At 43.6% G+C, this 16,268-nt stretch overlaps 1 protein-coding gene across 12 annotated transcripts in view; it reads right to left on the bottom strand.

Moving 5' to 3' along the window:
* LOC137650248 (probable glutamate receptor) overlaps positions 1 to 16,268 on the bottom strand; it is a 514,807-nt gene that overhangs the window by 443,496 nt on the left and 55,043 nt on the right. For 8 of the 12 annotated variants that reach the window (XM_068383530.1, XM_068383531.1, XM_068383542.1 and 5 more), the window contains 2 exons: positions 2,695 to 2,885; positions 1,475 to 1,702 (listed from right to left, as the gene is read on the bottom strand). The exons of 3 other annotated variants lie outside the window; for them this stretch is intronic. In XM_068383530.1, coding sequence (XP_068239631.1) covers positions 1,475 to 1,702; positions 2,695 to 2,885 — 419 coding nt within the window. Of the gene's footprint in view, positions 1 to 1,474; positions 1,703 to 2,694; positions 2,886 to 11,708; positions 11,861 to 16,268 lie in introns of those variants that run through there. One more of the 12 variants, XM_068383541.1, reaches the window with a different exon arrangement.

Genomic DNA, 16,268 nt, shown 5'->3' with positions numbered 1-16,268 from the left:
CATCTGTGAACAATGAAGATTGTTCTCTCAAGGATCTAACCCAGAAGGTTATTTTCCTGTTCGCTATAGCCTCAGTGGCTAGAGTTAGTGAAATAGTAGACCTATCAAGAAATGAGGGCCACATTCAGTTCACAGAAGTGGGAGAACTGAATCTCTTTCCTGATCCAGCTTTTCTTGCCAAAAACGAGCTACCCACTAAAAGATGGGGTCCCTGGATAATCTGCCCTCTGAAGGAAGATGTCTCTCTATGTCCGGTGGAGTGTCTAAAGGTCTATCTTCGTAGAACTTCAGACTTCAGGGGAGGACAGCTCTTCAAAGGAAAAACCTCAGGATAAAACTTATCCCTAAAACAACTGAGGGCGAAGCTCACCTACTTCATTTGCAGAGCGGATCCTGACAGTACACCCGCAGGTCATGATCCAAGGAAAATTCGCGAATGAAAAAGTTGACCACCAACAAAAGAGACTTGCTTCGGACTTTGCTACGCCCCAAATGATGATTGGTGAGGGGGGGAGTGTAGTCCTCACCAACGGCGGCAGCAGCTGTAAACGAGGCAAGGCCAGAATCAACAAGCAGAGCCGCAGGAGACTCCTCAGGGTCACGAAGATCTACGCTGAGTAAGGCAAATGGCTCTACCTCCGAGGAGGAAGAAAGTTACCTTTCAGCACCATGCTGAAGGAGCTGCAACAGAGCCTCCTATAAAGGAGGACCAGATAATCCAAGGAACAGCCACACCTGAAAAATATCAGTAAATATCACAGACTCCCCCGTGGGGGGAGGCAGGGCCACTTCGCTAAGTAAAGCAAACCCATCTCTTGAGAACCGAGGTTGCCCTGCGCTGTTATTCAACAGTTCCCTGGAAGAAACTGGCCGAACAGAACCTTCAGAGGAGGATCGAGGAGCGAAAGAAGCCGCTTTGGGTTTCCTCGACTTCAAGGAAGATCCCGAAGACGAAAAATCCCTTTTAGCCTTCTTCTTCAGTCTGTGATCAAACCTTTATCACTGGGAGGCACGCTCCTGACATTCAGCACGTGTTATCATTATCACACCATTGCACATTTACTGTAAAGAAAAAGCAAAGAATATTAATATTGGCTGTCAAAATTTGGTGAGGGGAAGAGCGGTAACAACTATTCTCCACCCAAGCCAAAAGCAAAGTGAGGATCACAGCCCAGGTGTGGGAGAGAGATGGGTAGGTACTACTTACCGGCACCCACTAACTAGCGGGCGGGTGGTTAAACCTCGCTAGAAATCCACTGGCTTGTCTTTCAGCTTCACCGAAAGTAATGCCCTAATAAATAGCATTGGTTTGTACATAGCGACGGAACAAATAAAATATTAATAGCCTGCATAAGTCCAAGCTTAGGCCAACAAGTGCGTGAGTGTGGAGATCATTCCACTTCTAAATTTGACAGATATGGCACACATCAAACAACCTCACTGAAAGTGACTTTATGAAACAGAAATTACTTACGTAAAATTCAGAGCTGAACTAAGGATGTTTATAATCTCTACATCAAGGCCTGACAAAAGCTCAACGCTCCCGTCCGGAAAATGTCTGCCAATATTCACTATTTGGAGGACTTCCTTGATGCTCACCCTAAATTTGCGACCACTCAGGTTGTAAAGATTCTGCTGTGGGTCTTTGGAAAATGTCTCCTTCAAGTCCTTAGAGCTTTCCCACTTGCCTTTATTCATGAATCTGTTAATGAAACCATTGTCACTATTTCTTTTGTATTCACTGATGGGTTTTGCTCTTTTTCTGTCGTGTTAGAAGTTTATTTCTATGCTTTAGTTCAACAATAGCAGAATATAGTATAGGCCCTCTACTATCTGGATCATTAAACCTTTCATTGCATCATAGATGTAGTCATTTGTTTATCAAGTGAAATATCTTGAAGGCGAGTCTAAGAAAATGTTATTTAAAGTCATCTTGTGTTGTTATAGCTAGAATAAATCATGTTCATATGTACTCATTACCTTTCAATTTATTATAAGCTGTTTAATAATCTAATTCATTACATTCCTGTTTTATATCTTATAATACAGTACTGTACTACTAAAATAAGGAAATGAACTGTTGAAAACGATAAAACAGAATAAAGTGTTCAAGTGATACACTACTATTATTATTATTATTATTATTATTATTATTATTATTATTATTATTATTATTACCTTCTAAGCTACAACCCTAGCTGGAAAAGCAGGATGCATAAGCCCAGTGGCCCCAACAGGGAATATCCCAGTGAGGAAAGGAAACAAGAAAAAATAAAATATTTTAAGAATAGTAACATTAAAATATTTCTTTTATACACTATAAAAATTTAATGTCATCAACGAGCTATGCTATATACATCACACTGCGTCAATTTTTTTTTTAAATACTTATAAGCATACTTCCAAAATTTTGCTAGTGCATATCTGCAATATTTACTCATTCACTTCCAGAATATTTACCAGCTCATTTTCTAAAGGCAACCAACTACAAACAATAGAATACTCTTATTACTTTGCTTTAATTGGTAAGATAAAATCACCCTTAAGTTAGCTAGCAAGGTCACTTACCAAGAGGGGAAAGATGTTATAGGGAATAAGCAGTCTATTCTGAACCTCTCAGACCCTTCCAGAACAAAATGTAGTCAATCTACAGAAAACCATTAGGAATGTGACTTTGTAGTTTATCATACTTACTGTGTAACACCATCTGGATTAACAGAAGGAAGAAAATAAACCATGTGTCCATCAAAGGTTTTTACAAAAGGAACTACTTGAGTTCCTTCGTTGACAAACTCTTGAAGTTTAATAACGCTATTATCGGCATCACTTCCTTCCATTAGCAAAAGCCATCTGGTCAGGTGTGTCTTCAGCAATGCCTTCCTCATCTGGAGATATTGTCAAGCTTTAAACAGTGCAACATGACCTGATGCTATGACAGGAATATAAATCATAATACTGTATGTAACATGATAAACTCTAAAGTAATTTGTATTTTTCCTAATTACAGTATACAAACCTTGACCTCTTTACTGTGGACATATATTTCAGTAAAAGCTGAAAACTAACCATAAAACTTTTTAGTAAGGTATAACTGCCCCCCGCTTGTTAGCAGAAGGGTAGCAGGAGTTAGATCAACCATTGCCATTGGTGAAATGGAGTCACTTTCTATTGCAGTCAGAACTTTCTGGGGATATATGATGGTGGTACAAGTATGATTAAAGAGATCAAAATTTGAATAATTAGGAAAAAAGGGATTTTGACGAAGGAAAAATCTATTTCTGGGGAGAGACCTGTGGCGCCTGGTGAAAAGGGGTCCTTCTAATACACTTTTCTGATAAAATCTTCCAATTATACCAGAGAAAGATAAAAGAATGGAATGCAGAGGTTACTACCCTCGCGCGAGCACCTTGTGGGTGTCGTGTATAAACCAAAGGCGCGTGAAAGCCATTATTAACAGGTTGTCTTCCATTTAGTTAATTCCTTCGTCAAAGGGATGGGCCGATACAGAGGCACCAGCCAAACTACCAGACCCACGCCACCCACGCCCCGACGCGAGCGCCATCTGAACAACATCCTTCTGTATTGGACATGATGGCTTGGAAAGGAAAGGGTGGGATCATGCAAAAGAATAAGGAAGGGTTTCACCGGGCACCACAGGTCTCTCCCCAGAAAAAGATTTTTCCTTCGTCAAAATCCCTTTTCTGGGTCGACCTGTGGAGGCCGGTGAAAATGTACCAGAGAATGCCTTCCAAGCCCAATAACAATTAGTAATGAGGGGAGAGAAAAAACACCATGTAAGGAGAACCATATATTATATTAAGGTAAGTAAGCAGGAATCATAAACTAGTCACAGGGCATAGTGAGCGTAAGGCTAAACAAACATGATAACAAGGAAACCTCCGAGTATCAGAAAACAACAAGCAAAAAAACTGACATGGCTAAGAATATCCCAACACTAAATTACGGTAAACACATTAAAAGTTACAATCATCTTAACTTAATATGTAATAAACTAGGGCTAACGAACCACCAAGGAAGCGGCGTCGTGGTGCGAGTGGCGGGTTGGAGGGAGAAGAAAAGAGATGGATGAAAGGAAGAACAAGAGATCACTGGGGAGAGATACGGCTCCCAGCTGCAACCGTTGGGTATTTAAGGGCCTGTAAGTTCTTTAGATAGTGGCGTTTGAAGACCATAGGAGATTTCCAACCTGTGTACTTTTTAAGGTCATCAAAATCCATATTTTGGAAATAATTGATGGAGGTAGCTACTGACCGGATATCATGAGCGTGGGGAAATGATCCCGGATTGGCTTGTTTAATGAAGTAAAGGATCTGTTGCCTATTACCCTGTATGGAAATGGTACCTCCTTGTTCGCTGATAAACAAGGGGCCAGACGATCGGGTAGCAGTCCTAGCTAAAAAGGCCCTGAGAGTAGTGACTGGACATAGAGAAGTATCTTGGAGAAGAGGAATAATCTTCCAAGGGGACCACCTATTTTGGGGGTCTTCATTCTTAGCTAGGAACGCCCTGTCTGGAGAAAGAAGTACTTCACCTGAAGGGAGGAAATCTATGTTTTCTGAGTTCCGTGAGAGAGCTGCTAGTTCTGAGATTCTAGCACCCGAGGCCAAAGCTGTTAGAAATAAAGTCTTCCTCAGAAGATTGATATAGGAGCAGGATTCGTTGTCTGTGTCGGAGGCAAGTTTGAGGACATCATTCAGAGACCAAGAGACCTTTTGTGGGCGAACCGAAGGTCGAAGCCTAGCACATGCTTTTGGAATAGATGAGAAATAAGAATCCGCCAGGTTAATGTTAAACCCAACCAGGAAGACCTTCTTCAAAGCTGACTTAATGGTGGTTATAGTGCTAGCTGCTAGGCCTTTGTCAATTATGGACCTAAAGAAGGAGATGGCTAAATAAGGAGTCATAACAGAATGGTCTGAATTCTTTAAGAAATCTGCTAGTTTCTTAACTGCCGAATCATATTGGCGAATCGTAGAGTCCCTTTTGTCTGATTCTATAAAGAGGACATTATCCGGGTCGATGTTTGCATCCTTACGTGCCGCAAACTTCATGAAATCCACAAAGTTAGGGTTTTGGCAATCCTTGAGGAATATGTCACTTAGTCCGAGTTTGGACCACTTGGGTCAGTTTGGGGAATGGGATCCGGAAGAGACGGAGTTTCAACTCGAGGAGGAGAGGAAACCAACTGCTCTTTGGCCAGTGAGGTGCCTCTAAAGCCACTGCCCCGTGGAAGGAGCGGAGTTTGTGTAAGACTTTCAGTAGAAGATTCACTGGAGAGAATAAGTAGATCATCTGCCAATGGTTCCAATCCAGGGTTAATGAATCCATGGCATAAGCCTGAGGGTCCAGGTTCGGGGTCACATAACATGGGAGTTTGTGATTGAGTTGGGTCGCAAATAGATCTACCTGGAGACCTGGAACCAGCCTGAGTATCCACCGGAAGGAATTTATGTCCAAGGACCATTCTGATTCCAGTGGTTTTGTCCTGGATAATGAGTCTGCTATCACATTCTGGACTCCTGCTAGGTGAGTTGCTGACAGGAACCAGTCTTTGTCGGCTGCCAAGGCGAAGATAGTGACCACGATCTGATTCAGGTTGGGTGATTTGGATCCTCCTCTGTTGAGGCAGTGGACTACTGCTGTGCTGTCTGAGACTACTCTGATGTGGGTCGACCTCGGAGGAGAGATTCTCTTCAGGGTCAAGAACACCGCCATGGCTTCGAGAACATTGATATGGAACTGGTTCATGGCAGGTGACCAAGAGCCCTGAAACATCTGATGTTGGGAGTAACCCCCCCATCCACTCAGAGATGCGTCGGTATGAATTGTCACTTGTGGAGAGGGGAACTGTAGAGGAACCGATTTGGAGAGGTTCTTCCGTTCAGACCATGGTTGTAGTCTCATTTTTAAGACAGAGGGGATCTTCGAGGTCTTGTCCCTTAAAGGTATTGTCGCTCTCTTTCTCCAAACTCGATTGATGTCTTTGAGTTTGGCTTTTAATAAGAGATCGGTTAGTGAGGCAAATTGGAGGTCGAGGATTCGTTCTAAAGATCTTCTGGACACTTGTTTGTGTTTGAGAAAGTTCCTGACCTTGGAAGCTATCTCCCTTACCTTCTTGGGAGGAAGGGAGAGCCTGTGCTTTGAAAGGTCCCAACGGATGCCTAACCATTCGAAGTGGCTTGATGGTTGTAGGCGAGACTTTTGGAGATTGACTTGGAAGCCCAGTTTGGCGAGAAAGTGGAGTACCTTTGACGTAGCTCTGTTGCATTCCTGGTTCGACTGGGCCCAATTGAGCCAATCGTCCAGATAGGCGATGATCTGTATCCCTTGGTTTCTGAGTTGTTCGAGCACCGTCTCCCCCAGTTTCGTGAATATCCTGGGGGCAATGCTGAGACCGAAGGGCATGACTTTGAATGCAAAGGCTTTCTTGCAGAGACGGAAGCCTAGGTAAGGAGAGAAGTTTCGAGCTACTGGGACATGATAATAGGCGTCGGTAAGATCGATAGAGGTGGTGACGGCCCCACGGGGAAGTAAGGTCTGTACCTGAGAGATAGTCAGCATACAGAACTTGTCGCAAAGGATGTAAGAGTTTAGTTTCGACAAGTCCAGAACTACTCTCAACGCCGACGAGTCTTTCTTTGGAACTTTAAACAGGCGGCCTTGGAATTTCAGGGATCGAACCCGTTTGATCGTTTTCTTCTTGAGTAACTCTGTGGTGTACTCTTCTAGGATGGGAGTGGGTCTCTGGAAGAAGGTCACTGGTGGAGGAGGGGATCCCTGTGACCATTTCCAACCCAAGCCCCTGGATATTATGCTGTGAGCCCATGGACTGAAGGTCCAATGGTCTCGGAAGTGATAAAGTCTCCCTCCTACCGGCATCACATCATTGGGAGGGAGTGAACCTAGGTCCCCTCCCTCCACGGGCACCCCTTGCTTTAGGTCCGCCGCATTGGCCGAACTGTCCTCTACCTCTGAAGCTTCCTCTCTGGTGTCCACGAAAGGAACCGGAGGATTCGTAGGCAGGGTTGTATGCAGGAGAGGACATCCAAGAGGGGTTGGGCTGTGTACCAGGGGGAGCAGTGAGGTAGACTACTTGCTGAGGGGGAGCCGGTTGTTGAAAAGTCGAGGCAGCGGAAGACTGTGGCGACGAGTTACCCCGGACCGTCTTGTAAGGACTAAACCTCTGCTTCTTCTTGAAGAACGTCTGTTTCTGGGATTCGAACTTCCTTTTGGCTGAGAGACCCCACCTTACTTGCAAATTTTGGTTTGCCCTCCCCGCGTCCTTAAGAACCTTCGTTCTGAGGGAAGAGGTTCTTACCCCAGCAGGAGGACGCTATCAGCCTGTTCGGTTCATGTCTGATGGAGGCCTCAGACAGAACGAACTTCTTGCAACTAACTCAAGCCGACCAGAAGTCATGGAGGTCTATTTGGTAGGACAGCAGCTGGTTCTTTGTGGCAACTCTGAACAGCGTTTCCTCTGGGTAAAGCAATGCTAGGGACTCCATGGAGGTGATGGAGTGGAGGGACCTAGCTAGTCTATTACAGGTCTCGAACTCAGTTTTGATTAGAATATCTAGTAATCTGGGGAGCTTCTCAGAGAAAAGAGTAGAGGCACAGTACGGGCCTAGCTTCCCCACTGTTAAGGTAGAAGATTCGTCATCCCAGGTTGCAGAGGTACCCGGAATAAGCAATGAGGTGGGGTCTGTCTCCTTGAGACCCGGCATGGAAGAGCCTTCCTTGATGGCCTGTATAGTCAGCTCTGTGATTTTGTCTATGAGCGTCAAAGAGATGGAGGCCGCTGTCGTAAAAATAGTGTAGGCCCCTTTGTGTGGGGTGAGCTTGGAGTTAATACACCCCCACTCTGATAGAGTTCTGGCCCAGATAGCCTGGGCCTGCTCTTTCGGAAATATCACTGTTTCCTTCGGTACCTTGTCCATACGGACCAATGCATGTTCCTTTAAACGTACGAAGCCATTGAATGGGAATTCTAGGCCTGGGGGGTAGAACTCCAGGTCCTCTAGAGATCGGGTGCCTATGCCCTCCAGAGTTAGGGAACCATCTAAGAATGGGGCATGCAAGGCAAACCGCCAAGGATTGTTTTTATCGAAGGGAGGTAGCTTCGATGCGTCCGGGGCGGAAGGAGGAGGAAGCTGAGTTCCGGAGCGGATCAGAGTAGCCACCATATACTTAATCTCTGTCATCGCCCCAGACTGATGTTGAATTTATTCTCTGACCATATCTCTGATCAGTTCGATGGGGAAGAGATCGCCCCAGGGTACCTGAAAGCCACCCGTTGGTGGTGTCTTGGATTTGGTAGACTTAGACTTCTTAGGAGTCGTGGTTTTACGAGGAGCAATATGAATATCAGGAGTTGTCGAGGGTCCGAGAACCGGTGATGTTGATACTGGCAAAGCTGAAGACTTATAAGTGCGAAGTGGCTTCACCTTGGGTCGTACGGGGACAGAGGGATCCCGAGGAGAAGCCTTAGGGTTATCAAAACCTAGAAAGGAAGAGGTAGAAGAGGGAGTAGGAGAGAAAATGGTTTCCACCAACTAGGCACCACTTACCTGCTCGTCCCTGGGTTCTACATCTATATCTAGATCTGCCACGTCCAGCGGTACGAGGGGTTCGTCCTCCGCGGAAATGGTTGCCCTGACTTCTTCAATTAAGGGGGCAGCAACTTCAGGAGAGACTGCTGCCGTAGTCAACCCTGGGAAGAGACGGGAGGCCATGTCTCCATCGAGGAGATAGGGTGCGCCAGACGGGGCATTCCTGCCGAAGCCCGACACCCAAGGACGAAGAGTAGCCCTTGCTGATTGAAGAGAGTCATCATCGGCCTGAAAGATTTGCAGTGATTAGTGATGCAGGAGGGGGTTTGCTCTCCAAAATATACTGTGTATATCATATCAATGGCTAAATTAGTGTCTGCCAAAGAGAAATAAGGAACAAAAGGAAAACCCACTTACATCATCGTTCAGTAGAATTGAGGACAGCTCGTAACAGAGCGAGCACAAATCCGGGAACCAGACCATATATTGGGCCTGTCCCGGTTCCCGGATAAAGGGGATGGCGCAGTGTGCGTGGGACCGACAGAGGTCATGCCCAACGGGGTCGTTGAACGAGGCAGGGCATCCTTGGGCAGTACAACGGACCTTCTGTAAAAGAAAGGAGACATGAGTCTTGGTGTTCCTTGAAACTCTGGTAAGGGGTTAAAAACCCTATTAACAGACATTAGTTAATTGCAATATTGGTGCTTAAGGGAATTCAGTGAGAGCCGGAGCTCTATATTAAAACAATTAAATATAAAAGCACCAGCAATGGTAATGGGGCTGTATCATCTTAAAAGTGATAAAAATGCCATAAGAATAAATAATCTAAAGCAATCTGCCGACCTCTGAGGGTCGGGGAAGCAGTGACAGGCCCGTAAAATAAATATAAAACACAAGCCGTAGCAAAAGGCAAGGCTAATATAAGAGTGAAGTGTATAGGCGATCTCCGGTGAAGCCGGAGGGCGATGAGAGGTCCTGAATAATTCAATTGTGGATAATAATTCAATTGTGAAATTTATAAAACACAAGCCGTAGCTAAAGGCTAAGGCTAAGATAATAGTTAAGCGTATTGACGATCTCCGGTGAAGCCGGAGGTCGATGAAAGGTCCTGAATAATTATATTGTGAATAATAACTCAATTGTAATAACAATGGCTATTGTGTGGATATGGCCGTGGCCTGAGACCGTAGTAAGGGCCACCGGAGGGTCGTATCTAAACAATATGAAGCCCGTCCCAGAGGGTTGTAAGTAAACAATATATATATATATATATATATATATATATATATATATATATATATATATATATATATATATATATATATATATATATATATATATGACAATAGTTCTAAAGTCATTGAGAATCCCTCATGGCGGAGTAGAACTCAAGGCAGAGTGGAAAAATGTTCAGAACTACTCCCAAGCCATAACGGGGAGAGGACGGAACTCGGACCTAATAAATAATGCTAACTATTGAAAAGTAACCAAAACTAAATAACTCGTAAGTTATCATACACCCGTAGGGAGAGATGTGAGGGAGGGAGAACCCGTTGAACGCACAAAACGGAAAACGGGAAATCCGCTCACCCAACTCAGATAAGAAAGAAAACGAGAGAAAGGGGTAACTCGTGACTGCGAACAGAAAACGGGAACCCCAATCTCTCGCTCCCTTGGACACAAAATCAGGACTAATAAGCACACAACACTATTATAAACATATAAAAATAAAATTGTAACACCAAGATAAAACTAAGAACGAAGAATAGCGTCTGCTAAAATCTAAATTAAATGGAAAAGTCGACTGGCGAACGTCCCTGTGGGGCGGGTACTAAACTATAATAAAGCTAGAACGCTAATCTTGTTCATAGACTGGACTTGCTAGCAAAAAGTACCATGGGAATAATAACGATAATAATAATGACGGTTCAAAAGGCATAAGGCCAGGGACTTAACCAAGAACCTAAGTGACAGAGTACCAAACGGGCAGACTAAGATGAACTCCCCAAGACAAGGGAACAAACAATGGCCGCCGCAGAAGGGCCAGACGGTAATGATAAAACAGACTATACTGGACATAAGACAAAAGCCCGGTACTACAAAAAGCTGTCAAAACAAACTATGGTACTTAACATTGGAATGGGTGAAGATGGAGCTTCGGTCATGACGAAATAAATCCACAAGTGTGAAAATACTCCGAGAGCACCACAAATTACACACAATTCTAGCACTCCAAAAAGAAGGATGTTGTTCAGATGGCGCTCGCGTCGGGGCATGGGTGGGGTGGCTCTGGTAGTTTGGCTGGTGCCTCTGTATTGGTCCATCCCTTTGACGAAGGAATTAACTAAATGGAAGACAACCTGTGAATAGTGGCTTTCACGCGCCTTTGCTTTAAACATGACACCCACAAGGTGCTCGCGCGAGGGTAGTAACCTCTGCATTCCATGCTTTTATCTTTCTCTGGTATAATTGGAAGATTTTATCAGAAAAGTGTATTAGAAGGACCCCTTTTCACCGGCCGCCACAGGTCGACCCAGAAATACAAATTACTTTCAAATTTGTCCCAACATAAAATACAAAAGCTTTCGCTCTTTACCGTGGAAACACCTCTCTCAAATATGTGCGAGAGCTAATGGCCTAGGCAATCTCATGTGATTTGTAAGAACTAAGCATTGTGACTGGACCAGGTAAGGATTCTTGGAGTACAGTAGTAGAATCCACTAACTTAAAGGTTTAAAGGGCACTAATAAATGGTAGAGGCAAGGGACAGTGACATTGCCCTAGCAAGTAGGACAATGCCCTAATGACTAATATATGCATATGATCAGCGCCCAAGACCCCTCTTCACCCAAGCTAGAACCAGGGAGGGATGCAATGGTTGCTAAGGACTCAGCAAGTAGACCTATAGGCTCCCCCATCCCCCCACCTAGCTCACAAGGATGACAAGGTTGCTGACACTATAAAAACTATCAAGTTTGAGCGAGACTGAAACTACAGTTTGGAGAGCGCCAGGGAGGGACACCTCCAATAGGCCAACACAAACCTTAACCTAGGCTTTTGCACGACTCCCTTTTGAAGGGAGGACTGGGAAGTTAATATATTTCATATTTCGGGTTAAACAATGAATATAGTTTTTACCTGCAGACGGCGCAGGTCAGCTAGCAAAGTTCCATTGGCGCTGTACCCCAAAATCAATGACCAGGCAAATCCGGAAGATATTGTATTCCTAGAGACTCTCCTCTTGACTCTGCCCATGCTAACAAATACAGTAGTAGTTGACGTGTAGGTGAGCTCCAGTGGAATTTCAAGATACAATAACTCCTCGGAGCCCTCACAAGGCATAGTAACTGTTGATCTGGGTCATTGTTTATAGAACAGAGACTCTCAATCTGGGAAGACACAAATCTAGGATCTTGCCGAGACTTAAAATGCGGCATTTTAAGTCTCGGCAATGAACTCAGGGTCAAAATTGAGAGTTACCTGCCCCCATCCCCTTGAATGGGCAATGTCGTTGTAGGGGTTTGAGGATTGAGGCCAAATGTAGCACGCAGACTGGCTAGTGTCCAAATACCGACCACACTCAAACGTTCAATACACAAAAAGGTAAAACGGTAGAATACCCAAAAATCTGGGTAACAGGTCAAGAGAACTGGGCACTGGGTACCACCCCTTGATTTTATACTGGGCAAGGGGAGCCAGCTAGGACTGTAATTGTTTAATATTATTCAGAGGTAAGTCATCTCACCTGTTACTGGTATGCATGGAATCTATTTTAAAAAGTGGCAGCTAAATTTCAGGTTATTCAAGCACTAAGAGAGGAAACAAAAAAAAGAAAAAACAACAACATTACTAAGGGGAAAAAAAGACTAAATTGTGGCTGAGAAGGGGACAATTGTGTTGTGGAATGAAATGCTGTTAATAAAAACGAAAAAAAAAAGAGTAGCTTATTCAACCAATTTAGAAGAAAAAAAATGAATACCAGGGTGATACAATATAAGTCTACAAAACCAGAAGAAGAGACATAAATCTCTTCACACAGAAGCTCCTAGAAATCAATATACATATCTAGGCTAAATTTAAATGTAATTTGAATGGTTGCTTCCGTTACGATCAAAGGGATTATAAGACAAGGTTACACATCTGACCTGTCTCTACAATCTAGTCTTTACATCAGAAAGACAAAAATATTGTAATAAAAAAACACCCACAGGGGACGGCTAAAGAGCCTATCAAATAAAGTATAGTAACTTCCTAAAGCCATACTACAAACCTCTACATATATAATACATTAATGAATGCCACAGTGTGTACATTGCTGTTGCCTAGGTGATCCAACTATCTCACCAAGCAACACTACCGCTACAATAAACTTCCAGACACAATATGTTTTCAGCAGCCAACCTTGGCAGCTACAATCATTGTCAAAGTTCCCAGCTGGCTACACAAGAAATCATCAAGCTTAATGGAGAACCCCACCACATTGCAGTTCACGATCGATACAGTGAGTGAACAGAGTCTAGACAAAAATCTCTGACTATCTATTCAACCCTAGGGTTTTCTTTCACTAATGAGTCCATTGTAATAATATCCTAAGAATCCCCTAAGTTAAAAAACTAAAAAATATCTAATCACAAGCTTGATATCTACATCAATTTCAAAAGCAGAGGGTAGGCCAAATCACTCTCGCTGCCTATCTTTAACAGGCTCTCCATATTTCATCAAGTCAGATAATTTATCCAAGTGAACCTGCTTTTGACACTCTTCACCACCTTACAAGAAATCCAAACACATGAACCGACATTGTGTTCATGACACCGCTACTCTTGAGCAGATTAGGGTTTAACCATATTACTTTGAAAAAGCCAGTTATAGTCTGACCAGCGATGTAAACAGGTGCATGATTATGAAATATTACTCCCGTATCCTAATTCTTGTGACAGCTATTATATAGTACCTCTACTTGACTCCCCACTGCGTGTAGGGTTTTACTGCCATTACCTGTTAAAAGAAACAATAACAGATTGAGTCATATTTGGGGGGGGCACTTGAGGGTTAACAAAAATATTATGATTTACAATGAATTGATATGACAGTTTATAAATGACATGTATTTTTCCGGAACACAAACCATAAAGCTTTTTTTTCACACAAACCATAATTCATTGTATTGTAGGATAGACCATGTAACTCGCTGACTCTCTTAACAGAAGCCAGTGAAAGAAGTAAGACCGTTTTGAGGGTCAATTTGCTGTTTCATGGCTGACACAATGTTCTGTAAGGTGCTCCTTTTAGGGATCGTAGTACACAAAATATATCCAAGGTGATGGTCTGACTTCCAGCTAAGAGCAGGTATGCTCAAAATTCCGTACAACCAATTCCGTAGAGGAGGAACCGTTACCTCAGTTCAGTGTAAAGGCGAGGCTCAAAGCGAAGCGGTAAACTTTCACCGCTGAGACCAAGCAGAGTTTTTCTTCCAAAGGTACAACAAGAACTCTGCTATCACTGGGATCAAGGAGGTTAAATGGGTGGAGGTGGCACAGGTAGTAAATGCTTATGGGAGACGGTAAAGCCAACTGTCATAGCCGACACGCCCTCTATCGTAGGCAGAAAGAACTTGGAAGGAGAGTAACCAGCAATCACTTTACCCTTTCCGTGTTACTCTGGAGTATTAGGATAATCCTAACAGTGATCAATCCTCGGACAGGGAAATGGAAGATTGACAAAGTGATAAAAAAGGGATTTTCGTGAAGGAAAAACCTATTTCTGGGGAGAGACCTGTGGCGCCCGGTGAAAAGGGTCCTTCTTTACACTTTTCTGATATAAACCTTCCAAATATACTAGAGAAAGATAAAAGCATGGAATGCAGAGGTTACTACCCTCGCGCGAGAACCTTGTGGGTGTCGTGTATAAAGCAGGGGCGCGTGAAAGCCACTATTCACAGGCTGTCTTCCATTTAGCTAATTCCTTCGTCAAAGGGATGGGTCGATACAGAGGCACCAGCTACGCTACCAGAACCACACCACCAACGCCCGACGCGAGCGCCATCTGAACAACATCCTTCTGTATTGAACATGATGGTTTGGAAAGGAAAGGGTGGGATCGTACAAAATAACAGGGAAGGGTTTCACCGGGCGCCACAGGTCTCTCCCCAGAAATAGATTTTTCCTTCGTCAAAATCCCTTTTCTGGGTCGGTGAAAATGTACCAGAGAATGCCTTCCAAGCCCAATAATAAATACTGTAGTAACCTAATGAGGGGAGAGATAAACACCATGTAAGGAAACAACATATTATATTAAGGTAAGTAAGTATAAATCATAACCTAGCCAAAGGACATAGTGAGCGTAAGGCTAAATAAACATGATAACAAGGAAGCCTCCGAGTATCAGAGCACAAAATGCAACAAAACTGACATGGTTAAGAATAACCTAACACTAAAGTTACGGTAAACACAATAATAGTTATAACTATAGGAACTAAACATGTAACAAACTTAGGGCTAACAAACCACCAAAGACAGTGGCGTCGTGGTGCGAGTGGCGGGTAGGAGGGAGAAGAAAAGAGATGGATGAAAGGAAGAACAAGAGATCAATGGGGAGAGATTAGGCTCCCAGCTGCAACCATTGGGTATTCAAGGGCCTGTAAGTTCTTTAGATAGTGGCGTTTGAAGACCATAGGAGATTTCCAACCTGTGTACTTTTTAAGGTCATCAAAATCCATATTTTGGAAATAATTGATGGAGGTAGCTACTGACCGGATATCATGAGCATGGGGAAATGATCCCGGATTAGCTTGTTTAATGAAGTATAGGATTTGTTGCCTAATGCCTTGAATGGAAATAGTATTTCCTTGTTCTCTGATAAACAAGGGGCCAGACGAGCGGGTGGCAGTTCTAGCCAAAAAGGCCCTGAGAGTAGTGACTGGACATAGAGAAGTATCTTGGAGAAGAGGAATAATCTTCCAAGGGGACCACCTATTTTGTGGGTCCTCATTTTTAGCTAGGAAAGCTCTGTCTGGAGAAAGAAGTACTTCACCTGAAGGGACGAAATCTATGTTTTCTGAGTTTCGTGAGAGAGCTGCTAGTTCTGAGATTCTAACACCCGAGGCCAAAGCCATTAGAAATAAAGTCTTCCTAAGAAGAGTGATATAGGAGCAGGATTCGTTGTCTGTGTCTGACGCAAGTTTGAGGACATCATTCAGAGACCAAGAGACCTTTTGTGGACGAACCGAAGGTCGAAGCCTAGCACATGCTTTGGGAATAGATGAGAAATAGGAATCTGCTAGGTTAATGTTAAACCCAACAAGGAAGACCTTCTTCAAAGCTGACTTAATGGTGGTTATAGTGCTAGCTGCTAGGCCTTTGTCAAATATGGACCTAAAGAAGGAGATGGCTAAATTAGGAGTCATAAAAGTATGGTCTGAATTCTTTAAGAAATCTGCTAGTTTCTTAACGGCCGAATCATATTGACAAATCGTAGAGTCCCTTTTGTCTGATTCTATAAAGAGGACATTTTCTGGGTCGATGTTTGCATCTTTACGAGCTGCAAACTTCATGAAGTCCACAAGGTTAGGGTTTTGGCTATCCTTGAGGAATCTGACACAGTCCGAATTTGGACCACTTGGGTCAGTTTGGGGAATGGGATCCGGAAGGGGCGGAGTTTCAACTCGAGGAGGAGAGGAAACCAACTGCTTTTTGGCCA

The sequence above is a fragment of the Palaemon carinicauda genome, chromosome 11, assembly GCF_036898095.1.
Source record: "Palaemon carinicauda isolate YSFRI2023 chromosome 11, ASM3689809v2, whole genome shotgun sequence".
In the NCBI taxonomy this organism is placed as follows: domain Eukaryota; kingdom Metazoa; phylum Arthropoda; class Malacostraca; order Decapoda; family Palaemonidae; genus Palaemon; species Palaemon carinicauda.
The sequence above is the reverse complement of the archived record's forward strand: the minus strand, read 5'-3'. Positions and strand labels throughout refer to the sequence as shown.